The sequence below is a fragment of the Orbicella franksi genome, chromosome 5, assembly GCF_964199315.1.
Source record: "Orbicella franksi chromosome 5, jaOrbFran1.1, whole genome shotgun sequence".
NCBI classification, from domain to species: Eukaryota; Metazoa; Cnidaria; class Anthozoa; order Scleractinia; family Merulinidae; genus Orbicella; species Orbicella franksi.
Window position 1 is genome coordinate 16,624,853 of NC_138149.1, and position 18,729 is coordinate 16,643,581.

Below are 18,729 nucleotides of genomic sequence, written 5' to 3' on the forward strand. Positions count from 1 at the left end.
TGTTTAACTTACGTGATCCAACTGGAATAAGTGTGTCGCTGTTTTTAAAAATATACTCAGATTGCCCGCTATCTACACGATGACTTCCCCTGGCATTCTTGGATTTATGGACTGCTAATTCTGCAGGGACTGTACAAAGGGCTTTTCTTGTCCTCCAGCAGATACCGAAGTCGGCTCTATGGCATGGACAAATGTTCAGGTCATAATGTATTTCTTCCCTTGAGAAAATCCCTGAAAACAGTTTCTTATAACTTTAGTGGAAATTATCTCCACACGTAAATGCATTCATGACATCGCATAAAGGCTATTTGTTTCTAACAAGCTACTTACCGGCTCTAGCTAACAGCAAGTTCATTTCCGTTTCTACGCCTTCATCAGCGCTGAGTTTAAGACTACTCAAGTGCCCACTCACATCTTTCCTGCAGTCCTTGACAGCAACACATTCAAGTTGGGACGGATAATCACTTGACAGCCCGTAGGGGCTAGGATTGTTCAATAGCGCACTGTAGCTACAACTAAAAGCCATTCAAATACAAGAAATAATTACTCCATGATTGGAAAACTTTTAAAAGCGCATCCCAATCTACTGTCGCTACTTTTAACTTTTAATTGGTTTCTGTAAGTTACGAAATGTTCAACATTTGCACATTTACTCAAGAGCAGTGAAAGCGTCACTGGGTTGGTCGTACGGTTGTGTGACACTTTTCCTGAGTCTCAAATGTCAACCACAGCACGGTTGCCGATAAGACAGATTGAAATGTTTGTACTTAGCCTGGCTGAAAGCAGAAAGCTTGGGCACTTTATGGAAGGAAATATGGAGCAGTATTGACGGGAACAACGGCTTTTAGGTACGTTTCCTGCAACATTTTGCGGATGAATACGCCTTATTCATAAATGGCAGACGCGCCGTTGAGACCTGAGCCGGGTTCACCTAAACAAGGCTTAGGAGGCACCGCAAGAAACATGGCATCGAAGTCAAACATTCACTGTTGCGTACCATTGTGCACACAAAGAGGGTGTGTGGGACCAAAAGGAGAACAAATTGGATTCTTTAAGTTTCCAGACGAAGAGGAAATGAAGAAACGATGGATACATGCTATACGTAGAGATGTTGGTAGATTTTTTTGCATCTCCGGGGCATCAAAAGTGTGTTCGTTATATTTCAGACTTAGTGACATATCAAAGGATCTTGGTGGATGAATGTCTCTGAAGACAAGTGCAGTTCTGTCGATATTTGCTTGGAAACAAACTTCACCACGAAAGCGGCCTCCCCCTACCAAAAGGCCTTATCTACGACAGCGAAAAGAGAAGAAATCTGTCCCAGAAAAAGAGTCTTTTTCAGTGTCTTCGGAGCCCGGCAAAACACCTGAAACAGCAAACGATATTCCTGAAACAGGTACTAACAAAACCACTATCTTAGGAGCCACCAGTACCAGTCTTAATGAAATGCCTTCCACTGAAAAAGATCTTAATGGGACCCTAAAACAATTAAGGCTACTTGAAAAAAAATGTGCCAATCTCGAAAAGAAAGTTGCAGATTTGGAAGACAAAAATCAAGCACTTCAGTCAAACGTCTTCTCACTTAGTCGGTTTACCTCTGATGAGGCAATGTTGTTTTATACAGGCTCTCCTGACTACAAGCATTCTTGGCATCCTTTGAATATTTAGATCCGGGAGATAATAGACAAAATGTCAGATACTGGTTGTCAGGTGAAAATGAGATACCCTCAGAACACTATGTGTCCCCAACGCAGTTAGGTGTAAACAGGGGTAGACCAAGATCACTCAAACCACAAGAATAATTTTTTCTCACTCTGTGTCGCTTGAGACAGGGATTTGCAGAAACCCACCTTTTGCACCTGTTTAATGTTTCTCAGGCAACTGTCAGTAGGATTGTTATTAGTTGGATCAATTTTATATATCTTCGATTTGAAGTGCTTAACATTTGGCCATCAAGAGAAACTGTCAACAGAACAATGCCTGAAGACTTCAGGAAGGCATATCCCAGTACAAGAGTTATTATTGATTGTACGGAAGTGAAGTGTGCAATGCCCAGTAATTTGTTGCTGAATTGTGAGTTGTTCAGTGCCTACAAGAATCATACTACACTAAAGGGGCTTGTGGGAATTTCTCCGTCTGGTGCTATCACTTTCATAAGCCAACTGTATACAGGAAGTATATCAGACAGAGAAATTGTAGAAAGGTCAGGCATGCTTGACCTGCCATTTAATGAAGGAGATTCCGTGATGGCAGATAAAGGTTTTACTATAAGTGACATCTTACCTTTAGGTGTGTCTTTGAATATTCCACCATTCTTGGGAACATCCACACAAATGCCCCCGGAGGATGTTGTGAGAACTCAGGAGATTGCACGACTGCGGATCCACGTTGAACGCGCAATTAATAAAATTAAAAATTTTCATACATGGGATAGCATTATCCCACTGAATCTCTTTGGCATTGCAAATCAAATGTGGTCGGTTTGTGTATTTCTTTGCAACATTCAAGACCCTATCTTAACAAGCTGACACAATAGAAAGCTTTAGACAACTGATTTGTAATTTTTATAATGTTTAATGTTTTGGCTGAGCAAGAGTGTGTTGTAGTAATATTTACTATCTAGTTCTCAGGAGCTTTTTATTTTCTTTCAATGAAATACACAATCACTGAAATAATTATGATACCTGTAAAGGACTGGCCAAAAATTACAGGGGGAGGACCTGAGCACATGACCCAACCCCTTACCTTTGGAATAAAACAAACTGACCGACCCCAAAATACAGGTCAAATTAGATAACCTCCCCCCCTATATGGGAAAAGGATATGACCCACGCCTTATGTGTAGTGAAAACTTACACAGCCCACCCCTTTTTGAAGGATCGATGAAGTAATGACTCACTCCAGCATGCCTTTTGACCAGCCCTGTAAAAATGAAAACTAATGAGTGGTTTGTGATTTTGATACAGACTTACAATTTTACACTGTCTTTGTGAGCTTTAAATCTATTAGATTTACCCCTTAGGATATCTTTCAAATCACTCTGAGATTTTATGCACGAAATGTTTGATTATGATGCTGTTGTAGAATGACAAACCACCACAGCTTCTGTACATGATGGTGCAAATTCAGCTGCAGCATACTTAATGAACTGTGTGAAATAGTATTGCCAAAGCTTCTCCTGAAGCTCAACCCAGTAACCTCTGTCAAAGGCAATTCTTTCAATTGACATTCCTTTTTTAGTGTAAACAAGAAAATCACACCATTGTGCACCAGTACAGCCCATTTGGCCCTGAACTTGGGCATAGTAAGCATGGGTTCTTTTCAGCTTGCACATGGTCCCAACCCTCTCACAAAAACACTTGGGGTCTGAGCAGGCATCTAGGGGACTCACTTGAAACTTTGTTTCTGGGCACTTGACTTCAAGTAGTCCAAAGGGATCTTCACAATTGGGGTCTATTACCTTTCCATCCGGAGAAAATCCCAGAATTGTAGAATTAGCGCATACAACAAATCCACTTTTGAAAACATGTACTGGTGTTTTTGGACTGTGCATGTATTTGTGATACCTGTCAATTACTACTGGCTCATATTTAATCCCATGACCTGTGTGTCTAGAGTGGAATGTCTTTGGGCACATAATTTATTGAGCAAATTTATCATGACTTCTTTGTCTGTGGGAAATAAGATGAAACTGAGATGCTGTAAAACGGTACTTTTGCTCAAGCTTCCACCTTTCAGAATGAGACTGATCTCTAGTCTCCTTCTCAATGGTATTGACAGTTTCCTCATTAATGCATAATGATTCATACAAGTTCTACTCTACATCTGTTAGCTGATTGTTTTGAACTGCAGGCAACCCACAATCTTTAAGGGAAACCTGGGATAAGTTAATGGCTGGTTATTTTTCCTCCCTCGAGGCACAGAGGAAATATCAACACAAACATTAAAGTTGGACTCTGTGTGGGTTAGCTGGTAGCTTACATAAGAGCCCACTGGACTATGCCCGAATCTCGTTTCTTTCAGATGTATTTCACTCCCAAGATCAACAATTTGAGCAAGACCCATTTGAGGGTTTATATCTCTGATTGCCTGCTTGAATTTTTGCTCCTCTGCACTGTTGTACATTGCATTATTTCTTGCCTCGTAAAGGAGAGAATGAATCCCTTCGTTTTCACGTTTTGTATTCTCCAGTTTGGTTTTTGAGACAACCACATCCATAACAGGCTGAGGATAGATGGTTTCACCACGACCTTTTTGATGCCAAGTTTGAAGTTTTGAGGTGTGTGCTTGGTCTGGGATCTGATCAGCTTCATTTTCTAGGTCTTTAGTATTTTGGGACCCATATAGACTAAATTTACAAGCCTTCAGCATTAAGGCTAAAGAATGGTTGCAGTAGCCCAAGGAATCCACAAGACACGAACATTTGGAATCTTTCAGTTCACCTGAGACAATACATAATGCTAAAAATACAGTATGAGGGGGATTGTTCTTTCGAAAGGAGTGATAACATTTACAACGCGTGAAAAAGTATCTTTGGTCACTGTAGCTTTCAATGTGCTTAAGATATTCATCCTTTAGAAATGTAGCTTTTTTGAGCCCGGTTGGAACAGATTTCTTACCGGCACAGCCCAAACTCTTTCCAGTTAGTGCAACAAATTTATCCATCTCGGCACGGGAGAAAAAGGGCATTTTCTGCAGTGAGTTCTCCCATCCACTTGTCGGGTAATTGATCTTTATGTTCCCTTGACGCTGAGAAACATAGGTAGAGCTGGCGTTTATAGAAGTACTTGCTACAGTCTCATGGCTACTGCTTGCTTGCTCCCTAGCAATTTTCCTCTTCGTGTAAGTTAAATCTGGATCAGGATCGACTATCGCGTCTTCTAACCCCGATTTGATGTATTCATCAACCCTGGAGAAAACATTTTCGAACTTGAGTGTATTTTACTCAGATATCGAAACCAAACTATACTTAACTCACTCAACATAAGAAGTTTAGATTACTACTTATATTTGGCTATCCATCGTTACATTTAAACCTACCGTTTTAATAGCTGAGCCTTTGTTTTCAGTCCTTTGCATTTATCTCCTCTACATTTAAGCCAAAACCTCAGGGCATCGCTGTTGAGCTCTGCTGGGTTTCTTCCCTCTAAGGACGCTCCTGGAATATCGTCTTGACTCAAATTAACTGCAAAACTCGCCGCCATTTTTACAACAGAACATTCGCCAAGGTCTTTAAACTACTTTACATCAACTGATCCTCGATTTAACTAAACAGTCAATAATTCCACAAACCTTCAAACAAAAGTTACAGTTTCGTTAGATCGAACGATGCCTCCTAAGCCTCGTTTTGGTGAACTTGCCTCAGGTCTAAACTGCGCGTCTGCCATTTATGAATAAGGCGTATTGAGCCGTATTAAATCTTGTACATTTGTTTGGGGTCAGACCGTTTCCCTGTTTTCAATTTATTTATTTAGTCGAGATTTATTTGGAACTTGCCACTACACTTTTACAGGTACACTTTTGCTAACCACGGTTTGATATTTTTTGTACCGATCATCCATTGCCCGATTAGTCTCTCGACTTCTTGAACATTTGCCGAGATTTGCTGTTTACCAAATTAGGATTAGGCGATTTGCTTCAAGATATTTAAACTTGATCAACTTGTGGTCTCGGTTTAACTTCCTTAAAGCTAAACAGCAGTCAAATATGACCCATTACTGTGTCTTAACAAACTCAAAGCATTTTAGTGAAGTGTGAAAAACACTAAGGTTCCAGGAAATCTCTTGGGGCTGTAATGACAACAGTGTTGTTTACATAAGGGAATACAACCCGACCACAAACTAGACATGACGGCGGACAGGAAATTAAACAAAATTAAAGCGTAAGGTTTCTGAAATGTCTAAAAAACAGTTTCCATATAGTGGACATTATGTTCCTATGCTAGCAGTGAATTGATGAAATTTTAATTAATAGCATTTTATTTGCCCCAGTCAAATTGATTGGAACCCTAGTTCATGCATATTAATGCTGAGTCATTTGCACCTAACAAATTGACATAGATTTTCGTTTTTCTCAAAGGGTAGTACTTCAAGTTCGAGCATGAAACTTGGCATGGTAAATATTTAATAATGATACTTTTAGGCCGTAAAGTAAAATAATCAAACATTGAGGTACCAGATGCATTTTTATGCTGTTAAACATGACCTACATTTTGCCGCCATTTTTAACACGCTTCAGAGGTGTTTTTAAAATGGTTCGCCAAACCACTATATCAACATATCTGAGGTTAGTTTAAAACAAAGAATGAATTAGAATGATTGTTCCACATTTGTGTAAAGTTTGAAGTCAGTTGAATATATTTTACGACTTTAGCAGCGCTTCCTGCTCGCACCTTATTTCGGCATTTTATTGAACGAAAAACCGCACTTTGACCGCGTTTTCCAATTTTCCCGAATTTCTCAAAAGTTATAATTCGCTAGAACCTTTTAATATGATTTTTAGAAAAAGGTCACCTAAGGGAATCTTTGGGCAAAATATGAGCGATTTGCCAAATGGGCCGTTGACCGGTGTTTCTTGATCCTAACAGTCAGCCATTGTTAAGTTTTCGGTCAAGTCAAGTTGCATTTTCGCATTTCCCTATCAAGTATTTTCACTGTGTGGGTCAGATATGTGAGTGATTTTGTTTTCTTTGTTATTTAAATGTATTTCCTATCGATTTAGTATGTTGCACAATTCTATTCTAGCTCAAGTTAATTATTATCGTTTTCCCTCGTGCACATGCAGATAAGTAGTCTGTTTCTTAGTGTCACAAATGTGATTATTTCAATTCATTTCGAAGTATCATATGCATTGTTGTTAAGCAAGTATGAATTTGTATTGTTTATGCGTATTTTCGTCTTTGTTTGGGACCTTTTCATGTGCGGAAAATTATTGTTTTGATGTCAAGTTGTTATTATGCTAGTGGGGTTCCACCCCCTTAACATCCACAGAGCAGTTTGTTTCATTCCCTTTTTACCTTTAGTGTATTTAGCTTTATATTTCAGTCTATTTTATAATCATTGTTTTCAGTTTACAATTATCATTGAACCTTTCCTTGTTGTCAAGAAATAAACACTTTTATTGACGTCAAGTTTTGGATCTTTGTCTCCTTAAAATACGCCCCTTCGACATATAACGATTACAGTAAAATATCTCCACCATCTTGTCATCTACAACAATCAGGATGTGCAATTAAAGCGAAAATATGAGTGTATCCGACCAAGAAAGTACCAAAGATATTATTGGCAATTTTGTTAAGTTTGTTGCATGATGCACGAGGAAGCAAAGCGATTGTTATGCAACCACCAGAAGATGACTGCGCGACGCATGACGCTTCTACTCGTGACCAGAACCGGAAGTTAACTCAGAAAGGAAAAGAATATATGATAGAAGCTTTGAGGCATCACAGAGATGCAGCAAATGGACGTTTGGCAAAGCAGATTAAGAAAGTTAACACTTTCCTCGAAGAACCAAAGGATATGGAAATTCTCACATCTGAAGCTGAAGAACTCAATTCATTGAAAAAAGATTTGATATCACGATCTTATGGTAACGGAAGAAGACAGAGATGTTTAGTACTGATATTTTGACCTAATAGATCGTGAATTCAGTGAATGTCGCTTAAAAATCAGCAGCCAAATTTGCGCCATCGAAAGAAAGGCCTTTGAAGAAAATTCATCAGCTGCATCTTCCCACTCGGGCATATCATCCACCACAAAATCCTCCCGACTGTCTGGTTCCTCTGCACGCTCAAGGAAGATCAAGGCTGCAGCCAAGGCTGCTAAATTAGAAGCTGAAATGAAATACTTAGACAAGGAGGCCAAGCTGAAAAAGATTAAGATAAAAGAGCTGGAAATGGCGAAGGCAGAGAGGGATGCCATGAAAGCACCAGAGGATGAAGAAAATGTCAGTCTGACTAAGCAAAGCAAATTATCCAGCCAGAGGGTTAAAGAACTGAGTGGACTAAATATAGATCCTACTCCCTTTGTGCTAAAGGAGTTCACCACACCTTTAAAATCCGAACAGCCCCATCTACCGACCTTTGAAGTTTCTACTTCTGAAAACCCCTTTTGTACGCCACCATCAGGGCTGCCCTTAATGCCTATCAAGTCAGAAGCTGAAGTGAAAGTATCTCCAACTCATCTCAAACCATCCCCTTCAGAATAGCCATGCTTTCCTGTGAAGATTCAACGTCAATCCTCGGCACTGGAAATACATTCGCACCTCAATTGTTAGAGCCAAAGAAGGAAAGTCCAAGCCCAAGCGAAGTCACACTTCAAGAGATTGTGAAGCTTCAGACCAAGCAAACCAAGCTCAGTGCCCTTATCACCGAGCAGCAACAGATTAACTCCTTTCCAATTCAAGAACCGCCAACCTTCAGTGGCAATTACTTTGACTATCCTATATTCATGAGAGCCTTTGAAACCATCATTGAAGCTTGTGTTTTCGTGAATAAAGAACAGTTGTATTTTCTAAGCAAATGCACCACAGGGAAGGCGAATGACATCATCAAAAGTTTTGTGACTCTGACCTCTGGTGACAGCTACAAGTGATCCAAGAATCTGCTTGCCCAAAGGTTTGGAGATCCCCTCCGTGTCTCAAACGCTTACAAGTCTCGTCTAAAGAACTGGCTGCAGATTGGCGAAGGTCAGAGTAATGATCTTTAGGCTTTCTCAGACTTTCTGGGACAGTGCAAAGAAGCTATGAGAAGTATGAAGTTTCTGAGTGATTTGGACTCTGTGGAGGTGCTGAAACAAGTCAGTTTGAAGCTTCCCTCATATTCAGGAGTTAAGTGGTGCCATCATGCCTTCGAACTAAAGAAAAATCATGGTAGAACAGTTACATTTCATGATCTCGTGAACCTTGTGGAAACAGAAGCTGATCTTGCTACAGATCCAGTTTTCTCACCAGACGTACTGAAGTCAGAACGTAAGAAGCCTTTTGAGAAAGACAAGAAGGCTGGCCATAGAAACCAAAGACAGCCACCAAACTTAAACAGCATGGTTACAACTACAGGTGACCCCTCAAAGACCAACACACCTATGTAAGATCCAAAGGCCAATCAAAACTAAGAGTCTGCCCTGTGTGTTCAAAGGACCATACTCTATCCAGCTGTGATAAGTTCAAGAAGAAAACCGTTAAGGAACAGCTCGATTTTATCCAGTCTGTGGGTCTTTGCTTTACTTGTCTCAGTAAGGGCCATTACTCAAAGAATTGGAGTAAGAGACTGACTTGCCAAAGATGTGGGAAACCACACCCAACCATTCTCCATAATGATCCAGACAATAAGGAGTCAAGGGATTCAGCAGAAACAAACGTTAATCCAGATCAATCCTCCAGCAACACTTCAAGCCTTTGTCATACAGCTGGCGAACGGAACAGTATCACTAACTCTTTGATCTTGCCCATGTGGTTGTACCACAAGGACAATCCTGAAAGGAAGATTCTTATCTATGTGCTCCTGGATGATGCAAGTGATTCAACATTCATTACGTGTGACATTATACGCGACCTTGGATTAAAGGGCCCTGAGATCAAACTGAATTTGTACACGATGCTAGGAAAGGAAGAAATTTGCTTTGAGAAGATAGGTGGTCTGGTAGTCCAGTGCATAGACAAAAGAGTTAGATCGAGCTGCCCAAATCGTATTCCAGATCAAGTATTTCTGAAGGAACCAAATTCCTACCCCCAAAGTTGCAAATGAATGGCCTTAAGAAGATTGCAGAGAGGCTGCACCCTTATCAAAGTGGTATAGATGTAGGACTCCTGATTGGCTGTAACTGTCCCTGTGCAATAAAACCAAGAGAAGTTATCCTGGGAAAGGGAGACGATCCCTACACAGTCAGAACCCTTCTAGGATGGGGAATTATTGGCCCAATCATTTCACAGCGAGAAAGACAACTAGATGAAGAAGACATGGAACCCACCACTTGTCACAGAATTGTGTCCTGTGAAAATGGTAGTAACATCAGAACAGGTCTCAGCTTCATTCCCCAAATTCAGTCCAAAGAAGAGATAAACCCGAATGCAGTAAGAAAATGTTTGAAATGGAATTCTCTGAGGGTAGCTCTACTCAAGAAGCCCTTTCACAAGAAGACAGGAAGTTCTTGGCAATAGTAGAAAATGGGATTCGACACCGTGAAGATGGCCACTATGAGATGCCCATGCCATTGAAAGTACCCACCCCTGCTCTTCCAAATAACCATGAAGTTGCTTTACGTCATTTAAACCAATTGAAATGGAAGTTCAAGACCGATAAAAGGTACAGAGATGATTACGCTGTGTTCATGGAAAAGGTACTAGGTAATGGTTTTGCTGAAGAGGTTCCTCCAGTTGAAGTCGAAGCCAGCAATGAAGGAAAGGTGTGGTATATACCACACCACGGTGTTTATCATCCGAAGAAGCTGACTAAAATTCGGGTTGTCTTCGACTGCTCCATAGAATTCCATAATGAGTCACTGAATAAGCATTTACTTCAAGGACCAGATTTAACGAACAATTTAGTAGGAGTTCTGTGTAGATTTAGGAAGGAACCTGTAGTCCTGATGGGAGACATTGAAGGGATGTTCCACCAAGTTGGAGTAGCAGAGCAAGACAGAGATCTTCTACGCTTCCTCTGGTGGAAGGATGGTGACTCAACAAAGGAACCTGCTGAATTTAGGATGACAGTACATCTGTTTGGCGCCACAAGTTCTCCAGCAAGCGCTAATTACACATTGAAGATGTCTGCAAATGACAATGAGAAAAACCTGGGGGCAGAGGCAGCGAACTTCATTTGCAGAGATTTTTACGTCAACAGACTGACATCAGTGGAGTCAATACAGGATGCAGTGACCCTTAACAATAATACAAAGGGAATGTGTAAAAGAGGAGGGTTCAAGTTGCACAAGTTCACCTCAAGCCACAAGGAGGTCATTGAAGCCATACCTATTGAAGAACGAGCAAAAGGCATTCAGAGCATAGATCTGGACAAGGAAGCCATACCTATGGAACGTGCCCTTGGAGTCCAATGGTGTGTGGAAAAGGACTCGTTCCATTTCAGGATTGTTTTAAAGGATTGTCCATGTACCAGAAGAGGGATTCTCTCGACTGTAAGCTCCATTTATGACCTGCTAGGATTTGTAGCCCCAGCGCTCATGGAAGGAAAGAAGATACTTCAAGAACTCTGCCGGGAAAAGGCCGACTGGGATGATTCAGTTCTGGAGAACATTAAGGCAAGATGGGAAAGGTGGAGAGAAGAACTACCTACAGTGGAGGAACTATCAATCCCAAGATGCTACAAACCCTCAAACTTTGGTCGTATTGCTGAGGCTCAGCTACATCACTTCTCAGATGAAAGCACTCAAGGATACAGTAAATGGTCATACCTAACACGGCACGAAAAATCGCCTTTACCGCGCGTCAAATGTGTTGTTAAAGGTTTTGTAAAGGTGGCCTTTGCACGCTTTTGACGATCTGTGACGCGAATCAAAGATCATCTGTGAATAAACCTTTACCACCAAATCAAAGGCGTGAAAGGCCGTTTTTACTCACCTTTGAACGCCTGTGTTTTTAGGGTTAAAGGTGATCCTTTGATACGCCTTTGCGCACTGTCAAAGGCGGGTCAAAAGTGTAATCAAATTTGTCTGCGATTCGAGTCAAAGGTTTGCTAAAGACGTGGTCGAAGATGCCTGTGACGCAGGCCAAAGGTTTGTCAAAGGTACTCTTCGTGTTCCGCGCTCGCGCGTCTCGCCCGAACTTCTCGCTCGCGCTCCTCTTTTGCGCTGCACGACCGTTGATCACGTTTCGCGCGATCCACATCTTATATGCTTTTTTCTACTTGCTACACTAGCTTTGTAGCTCCGCATACAAAAGATGCAATTAGATCCGTACTCTTGATTTATGTCTGACAAGTTTTGAAGAATATATCAGCTTTAATAAAGTTATTTTGTACCAAACTATTGACAAATGTTAACGGAAAAGCGGCCCGGAAAGATCATTGCACCTAATTTTAAGAAAATAAATATGTTCAACTTCATCTCAGTTTCAATTTTTTCCCCCGTTTTTATCAAGAGTAAATACCTCCAAGTACCTTACATAAATGTTTTGGGCTTCTGGTTTCAAAAAGCCACGTTACAGGCTTGGTTTCAAACTACACGTAATGAGACTGATCATAAGGAAAACATTGTTCTGTCTATCGTGAAAACAACAGTCAACAAATCTTCCATGGTACAAAGTGCATTTATCTAACATTGAAGTACTACGGCTAAATTCTCAGTTCCTTAAATTTACTAGACCAGACTAGACAATAGGGAAGACAACCGCAAAATTTCGGGAAAGATATAGCAAACTTCGCACAAAAGTCAACTGGTGTATAAGCGTCCTTTCCAGATGGCACGTACAGTCCGTTGCATGGAACTCCTTATGTTTTGGCAGTTCTCCTTTTCTGCTTCTTGCACTTGCTCATTCTTGCATTATAAGTGGAATGGAATACTGTGTTTTCCACTTCTTTCTCATCAAAGTGGTTAAACTGCCTTGTTGGGGGTCAATGCCAACTAAATCCCCATTATTTCTAGGGAAGACACATTTTGACAAAGTCTAAGGCGTTGACGAAATTAATCAACGCATCTTCACTGGATAAGTCCATCCTGTCGACCACTGCTTGTCTGCATTTGTCTAAACAGAAGCAAACAGACAAAAAAGTTGGAAATGAATATTAAGGGTGAATCTTGGCATTCTATTCCTTAAAGTGCACCTAACCCCCAAATTTTTTTTTTGCTAAAACAAATCTAGACTTTATTTGAAGCATTTGGGCGAAGAAATTTTTGAATTTGGTTGAATCCTCGATTTTCTATGCCCTTTCAAAGTCGCGATTAAGTGTTTCACGACCGCGTTTTAGGGAGTCTGGGGCGGCGGTACCTGATGACATCTACCCAGGAACCAAACACAATAGCGCCTCAGTCAACTCTCTGTATTTGCTCGAGAAAATAGAACGCAAAACTAATCGTTCCGATGTATTTTGGGACTAAAACGTCCAAGTTTTGTCTCAGAATCATTTCTTTTTCGTCACTGGAGTCAGAGTTAAGTTTCGATTCGGAAGGCTCCGAAATAAACTTCGATCGAGCACGTTCAACAACTGTGAACTCACTGCTTAGAGCTTTGAGAGCAATTTACAACATTTCAAGCGACGACGGGGAAGACGTCTTTGCGGACGAGCTGCTTGTATATTAGGAATGGAAAGCTAGATACGAAGTGGAGGAGCAGGCAAAGGAAAAGCAGGAAAGAAAACTCAAGGACTGCTTTGGATGGTAATTTCGTCAACTAAACATAAGATTCCCATGCGTGTTTATAGCCCGTTTACATTTGTCCTTACCGAGAATGTATTTTGTCAAGGTTCTGTTAAATCCAGTTTGTGTTTTACTTTCAGTTGAATGCTTCATGTTTATAAGAGCGACGTACGTGTTGCAGTTTTCGAGACTTGATGACCTGCAAAACATTGGCTTCGATCGATTGAAAATCATATTGTTTGGACCTGCATTTTTGAAGCTGCGGGAAGCAAGGCGGAAGGAAACATTTCATACAATTACCGATTTCACATTGTCACACGTTTTAAGTCGTAACTCCAAATAACCAATGTAAATTGTTCTCAAAGTTTGCAGTGAAATTCATCGGATAAGCGAAAAGGATGTGTTCCCTAAGCGGTCCGCAGATAATGTTACGCGGTCATATTTTCGACGCTATTGCACAGAATCTTTGTCGCACTGCTGATTTCCAAACCTTCGAAAAACTCTGTGAGTCTAACAATTTTGTTATCATGTAATTCTAGAGGATTAATCTTCGACTTTCATCTAAATCGAAAGAGAAATAAGTGTTGGTTAGCGGCGTACAGTTGCGGTCTATTTACATATCAGTATAACGCTTCTTGATCATGACCGGATCACACAACTTTGCCGGTTATGTTATAAATACTGCGGGATTGGAAGATATAGGTTGTAGGTAGTATTCCTACAAATTGCTGGTTAGCTTTAAGCAGAAAATTTATGAAAATAGTGTTCGAAAGTCTGCGGAACAAATTCCAGTGACAGTTCTTCAATGGTTCTCACAGATTCAGTTCGCTTGTTTCGGTTCGACAAAATAAACCATCGTTTACGTCTTTATTGCACCATTAGCCGATCATCATCAGTAAATTGTACAGTATATCTTTCTTTAAATCTGGAATATAGCTGCAACAGCCGATAGCACCTCTGGAAGGCGTTTCTGCGCACTTTTCGAATGTGTATTGCACCATCCTGAAGGAAATGAGAGGAAATGAGATATCCAACCTTCCTGGGTAGACGTCACAAGAGCCGCTGGACCCATTCTCCTCAAACTCGGTCGTGAAACAAAATGGCGGTGTTTTGGAGCTATTTTCGAGATTTCGTCGTGGCACAGAAAATCGAGGATTTAACGGAATTCAAAAATTTTTTCGCAGAACTATTTCAAATAAGTAGATTCGTTCTAGCGAAAAGAAATTTTTGGGATTAAGTGCACTTTAAAGTTTGCCTATAGTAGTTTTGCTAATATCACATTAATAAAACGTGACCAATCAGATCATTACTCCTCCTTCGAATAGTTTGTGCTTCTGTCAATAGTAGCCTTTTTTCTGTATTTCTCTCCACTCTACTCAGAGATTTGGTCACACAGGTATGTCATTAAGAGCCAGTTTAACAAGCTAATTTCACCAGCTGAACAAGGGTTATCCCCAGCTAGAATTTCATAAGAGAACAAAGACTTGGGGTCATTTTAAAAGTGTACAGCTTGGCACAAATAAACAAAAAGCCTAGAGCCAGTTTACCAGTCCATCTGTCTGCCTGTCTCTTAAAGACATCTTACAGACCTCTTACGACAAAGATCTTTTATGGTTGCAGAATGGCAATCTAAAAATCAACAAATCTGACATAAACTGTGACAAGAAATGAGGAATTCACACACCTTTGGGAATATTGCTGTTCCTGTGTAATTTCCACAGATCTCTTCATGTTCAGTGGTGTAATCTTTTTCCTTATTTTCCTTGTAGATCATATGTGAAAAGGAGCATATAAACATATCAAAATAATTGCACATTTGATTAGTAAACAGTTAGCAACTACTTGTACACTTTTTTCCACTGAAAAAAATTCCTGAAATTAAATGATTTAACATGAGACATGCCTGCATGGAATTGCATGGCTCATTCATTGAAACAAAAATCCAGTCCAAGATGATGAATACAACCACTATGATTCCCAGTGCAGCCGCATCTCATAGAGGGAAATGGCTATTATCCAGTCAAATTTGCCAACAAAATTTTAAATTGAGTAAAAGCAAATAAATGTCTTTGTCAATTTACTTTTACTAAGTTATTATCAAATCTTCTACGCCTTAAATTCTCTACTGATCCCATCAATAGTTATGAATTAATCATATTATTAATTTTGCTTGGAAAAATTTGGTTTGGAAACCTGATGGCCAAACCAAAACAGTCGATATTGCAGACAACCACTCAAAATTTAGATTCAAAACTCAGCTTTTACCAGTCAAAAACCAACATTTCCTGAGACTGGTTTGCAACATTCTGCAACTTTGATTCATTTACCAAAAAGATTCCCACCCCTTGCATGTTTTCAATAACATTTTAATTACTTAATTTTCATCCAGGTGAGCCAGTTGATGTATTTGTCCCTTAAGAAAGACAACATTTCCTTACTTGCCCTTAAATGAACCAAAAAGAAACAACTTTTTTTTTTCACAGAGTGAGACTGTAATAAAAATGATCAATTAAAATAACATTAATAAGCTATAGCCAGGTTTTCAAAATCTATTTATATCCTTTCTTTACTGGAAAAAGATATTAAAAGTTCTGGCTGAAGAAATTATAAGATGGTCTATGCTACAAAATATAGAAATAACAAATGAATATTCCAGCCCTTTACTTACCAAAATGTTCTGATGTTTGCACACTTTGGAGCATTGCATGATTTAACTGCATCTGAGTTGACTATGAACTACAGAGTTGTATATTGTATCCTCTCCCAGAATTTATTCTGTTAATTTCTTCAGTTCTTCTAGAGTGGCTAGCTGAAGGATAAAAACAACATTCATAAGCAAATTTCCACTAGTCACATATTTATTGGCATTTAATTGTCTACTGCTCAAAAGATCAAGACATGAAACTCTAAAACTACTGGTATTGTCCAGAGAGGTTGCATAATAATATTATTATGGGGTCAGCTTTTTAATTTGCAACTAATGGCAAGTTTGATTTTTTTATCAAACATTGTAACAACTTCACCTACTAACGGATAAGCTGGATTATGTGTACTAAAGGCATCCGTGGTCGAGTGTCGATTGATACCCTTGATCGATCCTCTAAATCGACTCTCTATCAACACCCGATCGATACTCAATCAACACTCCACTGACACCTCGGTTGACACTCAATCTACATTTCTATTACTCAGTTTTGCAAATGTCACAGGGTAGGTGCATTTGATCACCTGGTATGACACCATTCTTAGCCCTGGAGACAGTTCAAAATGTCAAATGCTGGCAGGTTCGGGGTGGGGTGGTTGGGCAGGAGATAGTGGAGTTCCAAATGACTGATCCATAAGCCTGATACAACAAATATCAAAACATATTTTTACTACAATTGCTACTGATCTCGCTATCTCAGTGGTCAAAATTTGTTGTGGACTCACTCAGCTGCGCTTTGTGAGTCCACAACATTTTGACCACTGTGATGGTGCATATCATTGTCGATAAGAGTACAGACCGCACTAAACCACATGCAATTTGTTAAATTCAACCCAGTGAAGTCATTTATCAACATTAATGAACAAACATCATCATAATTTCAACTGTGGCAACAAACAGAGCTTTTTTTCAATAGACTGGTAACTAGAGACAAAAGCAGAAACTTATCCATAGATTAAATTTTCAGAGTCAACAACTCTTTTAATGGTATAATGAATATGATAATTAAGTCAGGTCGTGATGGATTGTCATGCATGGCTGACTGAGTTTTTCCTTCAATACAAATTTCCTTTATATTTACATGAGCTTTCTTTCAAGGGAATTGTTTAAGCTCAGAAATTACCAGAGGCATTGTGCACAACCATTTATACGTAAATAGAGTTAAGTTTAAGCTTAATTATTAAGTTACGTTCATTTCAAGCACTGATCATGCTAAAATCTATGCTATGACAGACACTTCAATTTAATGCACAAGACTTGACTGAGTGAGAAAAAAAATTATCTTTGTCAACTTTTGTAAATAAGTATATGTGAATTGAAAATAAAGTTTGGTCTTTCTTAACGAAGAGCTTTGCCGATCAACTGTGATTCAGTCAAGTGCAATTAATCATCAACTAAATTGTTTTCACTGCTGAGGATCTGTCTTGCCATAAATATACGCAATTCACAGTTCTTTATGTAGCCATTGCTGCGTTTAATTTACTTTTTAAACTCTGTTATTCTCTGAACATTGAAAACAAATGAACAAAATTCAGAGACTTACCTTTTCCTGGTCCAAAACACAACGAAAATTCACCAAAGCCGCCATAATGAAGCCAAATGAAGAAAAATGTCTGCTTTCCTCACAGCCGACTTCGTTGACCTTTATTCCGATTGGCCAGAAAAATGCGGGAAGCTGCTGGCAGCCGTGTTTTCCCGCTGTTTTCGAGTTGTTTCCTTGTGCCACCTCCAGGTCAAGTGAAAACTTTTTTATTAAAAAAAATACACATTGACAAAAAAGCAAGCTTTCATTTTATCATTAAAACAGCAAAAAAATACGAAAACGCAGGTTATTAGGGCGTTAAAAGCGGAGTCGCAAGATATGGCCATATTTGACCTCGCCTTTGACATGACATGACGTAGGATCAAAGTTGTACAAAGCCATGCCGCCTTTGAACGCCTTTGACATAAGAGATCAAAGGTATGCAAAGCCGTGGTGTCTTTGAACGCCTTTAACGCACGTCAAAACTGTAGTCAAAGTTATTGACATGTTTGACCTCGCCTTTGGCAGGGATCAAATGTATGGCAAATCCATAAGATATTTGATTCCTCCTTTTACGTGGGTCAAAGGTGGAGTCAAAGTTAAGATCACATTTGCCCTCCTCTTTGTCATGGATCAAATGTATCGGCAAAGCCATGACATTTTTGACACACATTTGACGCGCGTCAAAGTTTGGATCAAAGCTATGATCATATTTGACTTCGACTTTGATCAGGATCAAATTTAGAGTAAATCCAATTTTTCGTGCCGTGTAAGGCTGAGAAATGATGAGGGTTACATTCACTGTTCCTTTGTTATTGGTAAAGCCGGAGTTGCTCTGCTCAAACCTGTAACAGTACCTCGTCTTGAGCTCACAGCTGCCGTTGTAACAGTCAAAACAAGTGTTCAGTTACAGTGGGAATTAGACTATGAAGGAGCGGAAGAAGTGTTCTGGACCGACATCAAAGTTGTCCTTGGTTATACCTCAATTAAGACTAGATGATTCCACATCTTTGTTTCCAACAGAGTTCAGCAAATCCAAGAACAGTCCTCCCCAGACCAGTGGCATGAGGTCTCAGCCCCCAAGGACTTCAGAAATCAAGTTGGACTACTGGAACAGCCTTTGTGTGGAAAGATAATGCCTGTTGGCCCATACACTCTTCAAGCAAAGCTAAAGAAGTGTCAAGAGCAAAGTTGCCCTA

At 39.8% G+C, this 18,729-nt stretch overlaps 1 protein-coding gene, 1 long non-coding RNA gene and 1 pseudogene across 2 annotated transcripts; 2 read left to right on the forward strand and 1 right to left on the reverse strand.

The window, feature by feature from the left end:
• The first annotated feature begins 19 nt into the window (after window positions 1–19).
• On the forward strand, window positions 20–2,528 carry LOC145487703 (uncharacterized; annotated as a pseudogene).
• A 7,668-nt stretch (window positions 2,529–10,196) lies between these two features.
• On the forward strand, window positions 10,197–11,877 carry LOC145487825 (uncharacterized). The gene is made up of 2 exons (XM_081466621.1): window positions 10,197–11,391; window positions 11,870–11,877. The coding sequence occupies exons 1-2, from the start codon at window positions 10,197–10,199 to the stop codon at window positions 11,875–11,877; spliced, it is 1,203 nt and encodes a 400-aa protein (XP_081322747.1).
• Window positions 11,878–12,089: 212 nt separating this feature from the next.
• Window positions 12,090–17,363, reverse strand: LOC145487042 (uncharacterized). The gene is made up of 4 exons (XR_014049349.1): window positions 16,533–17,363; window positions 15,973–16,113; window positions 14,989–15,066; window positions 12,090–12,693 (listed from the first exon to the last, which is right to left on the reverse strand). It is a non-coding gene; the product is annotated as an uncharacterized LOC145487042 (long non-coding RNA).
• Window positions 17,364–18,729: the final 1,366 nt, after the last annotated feature.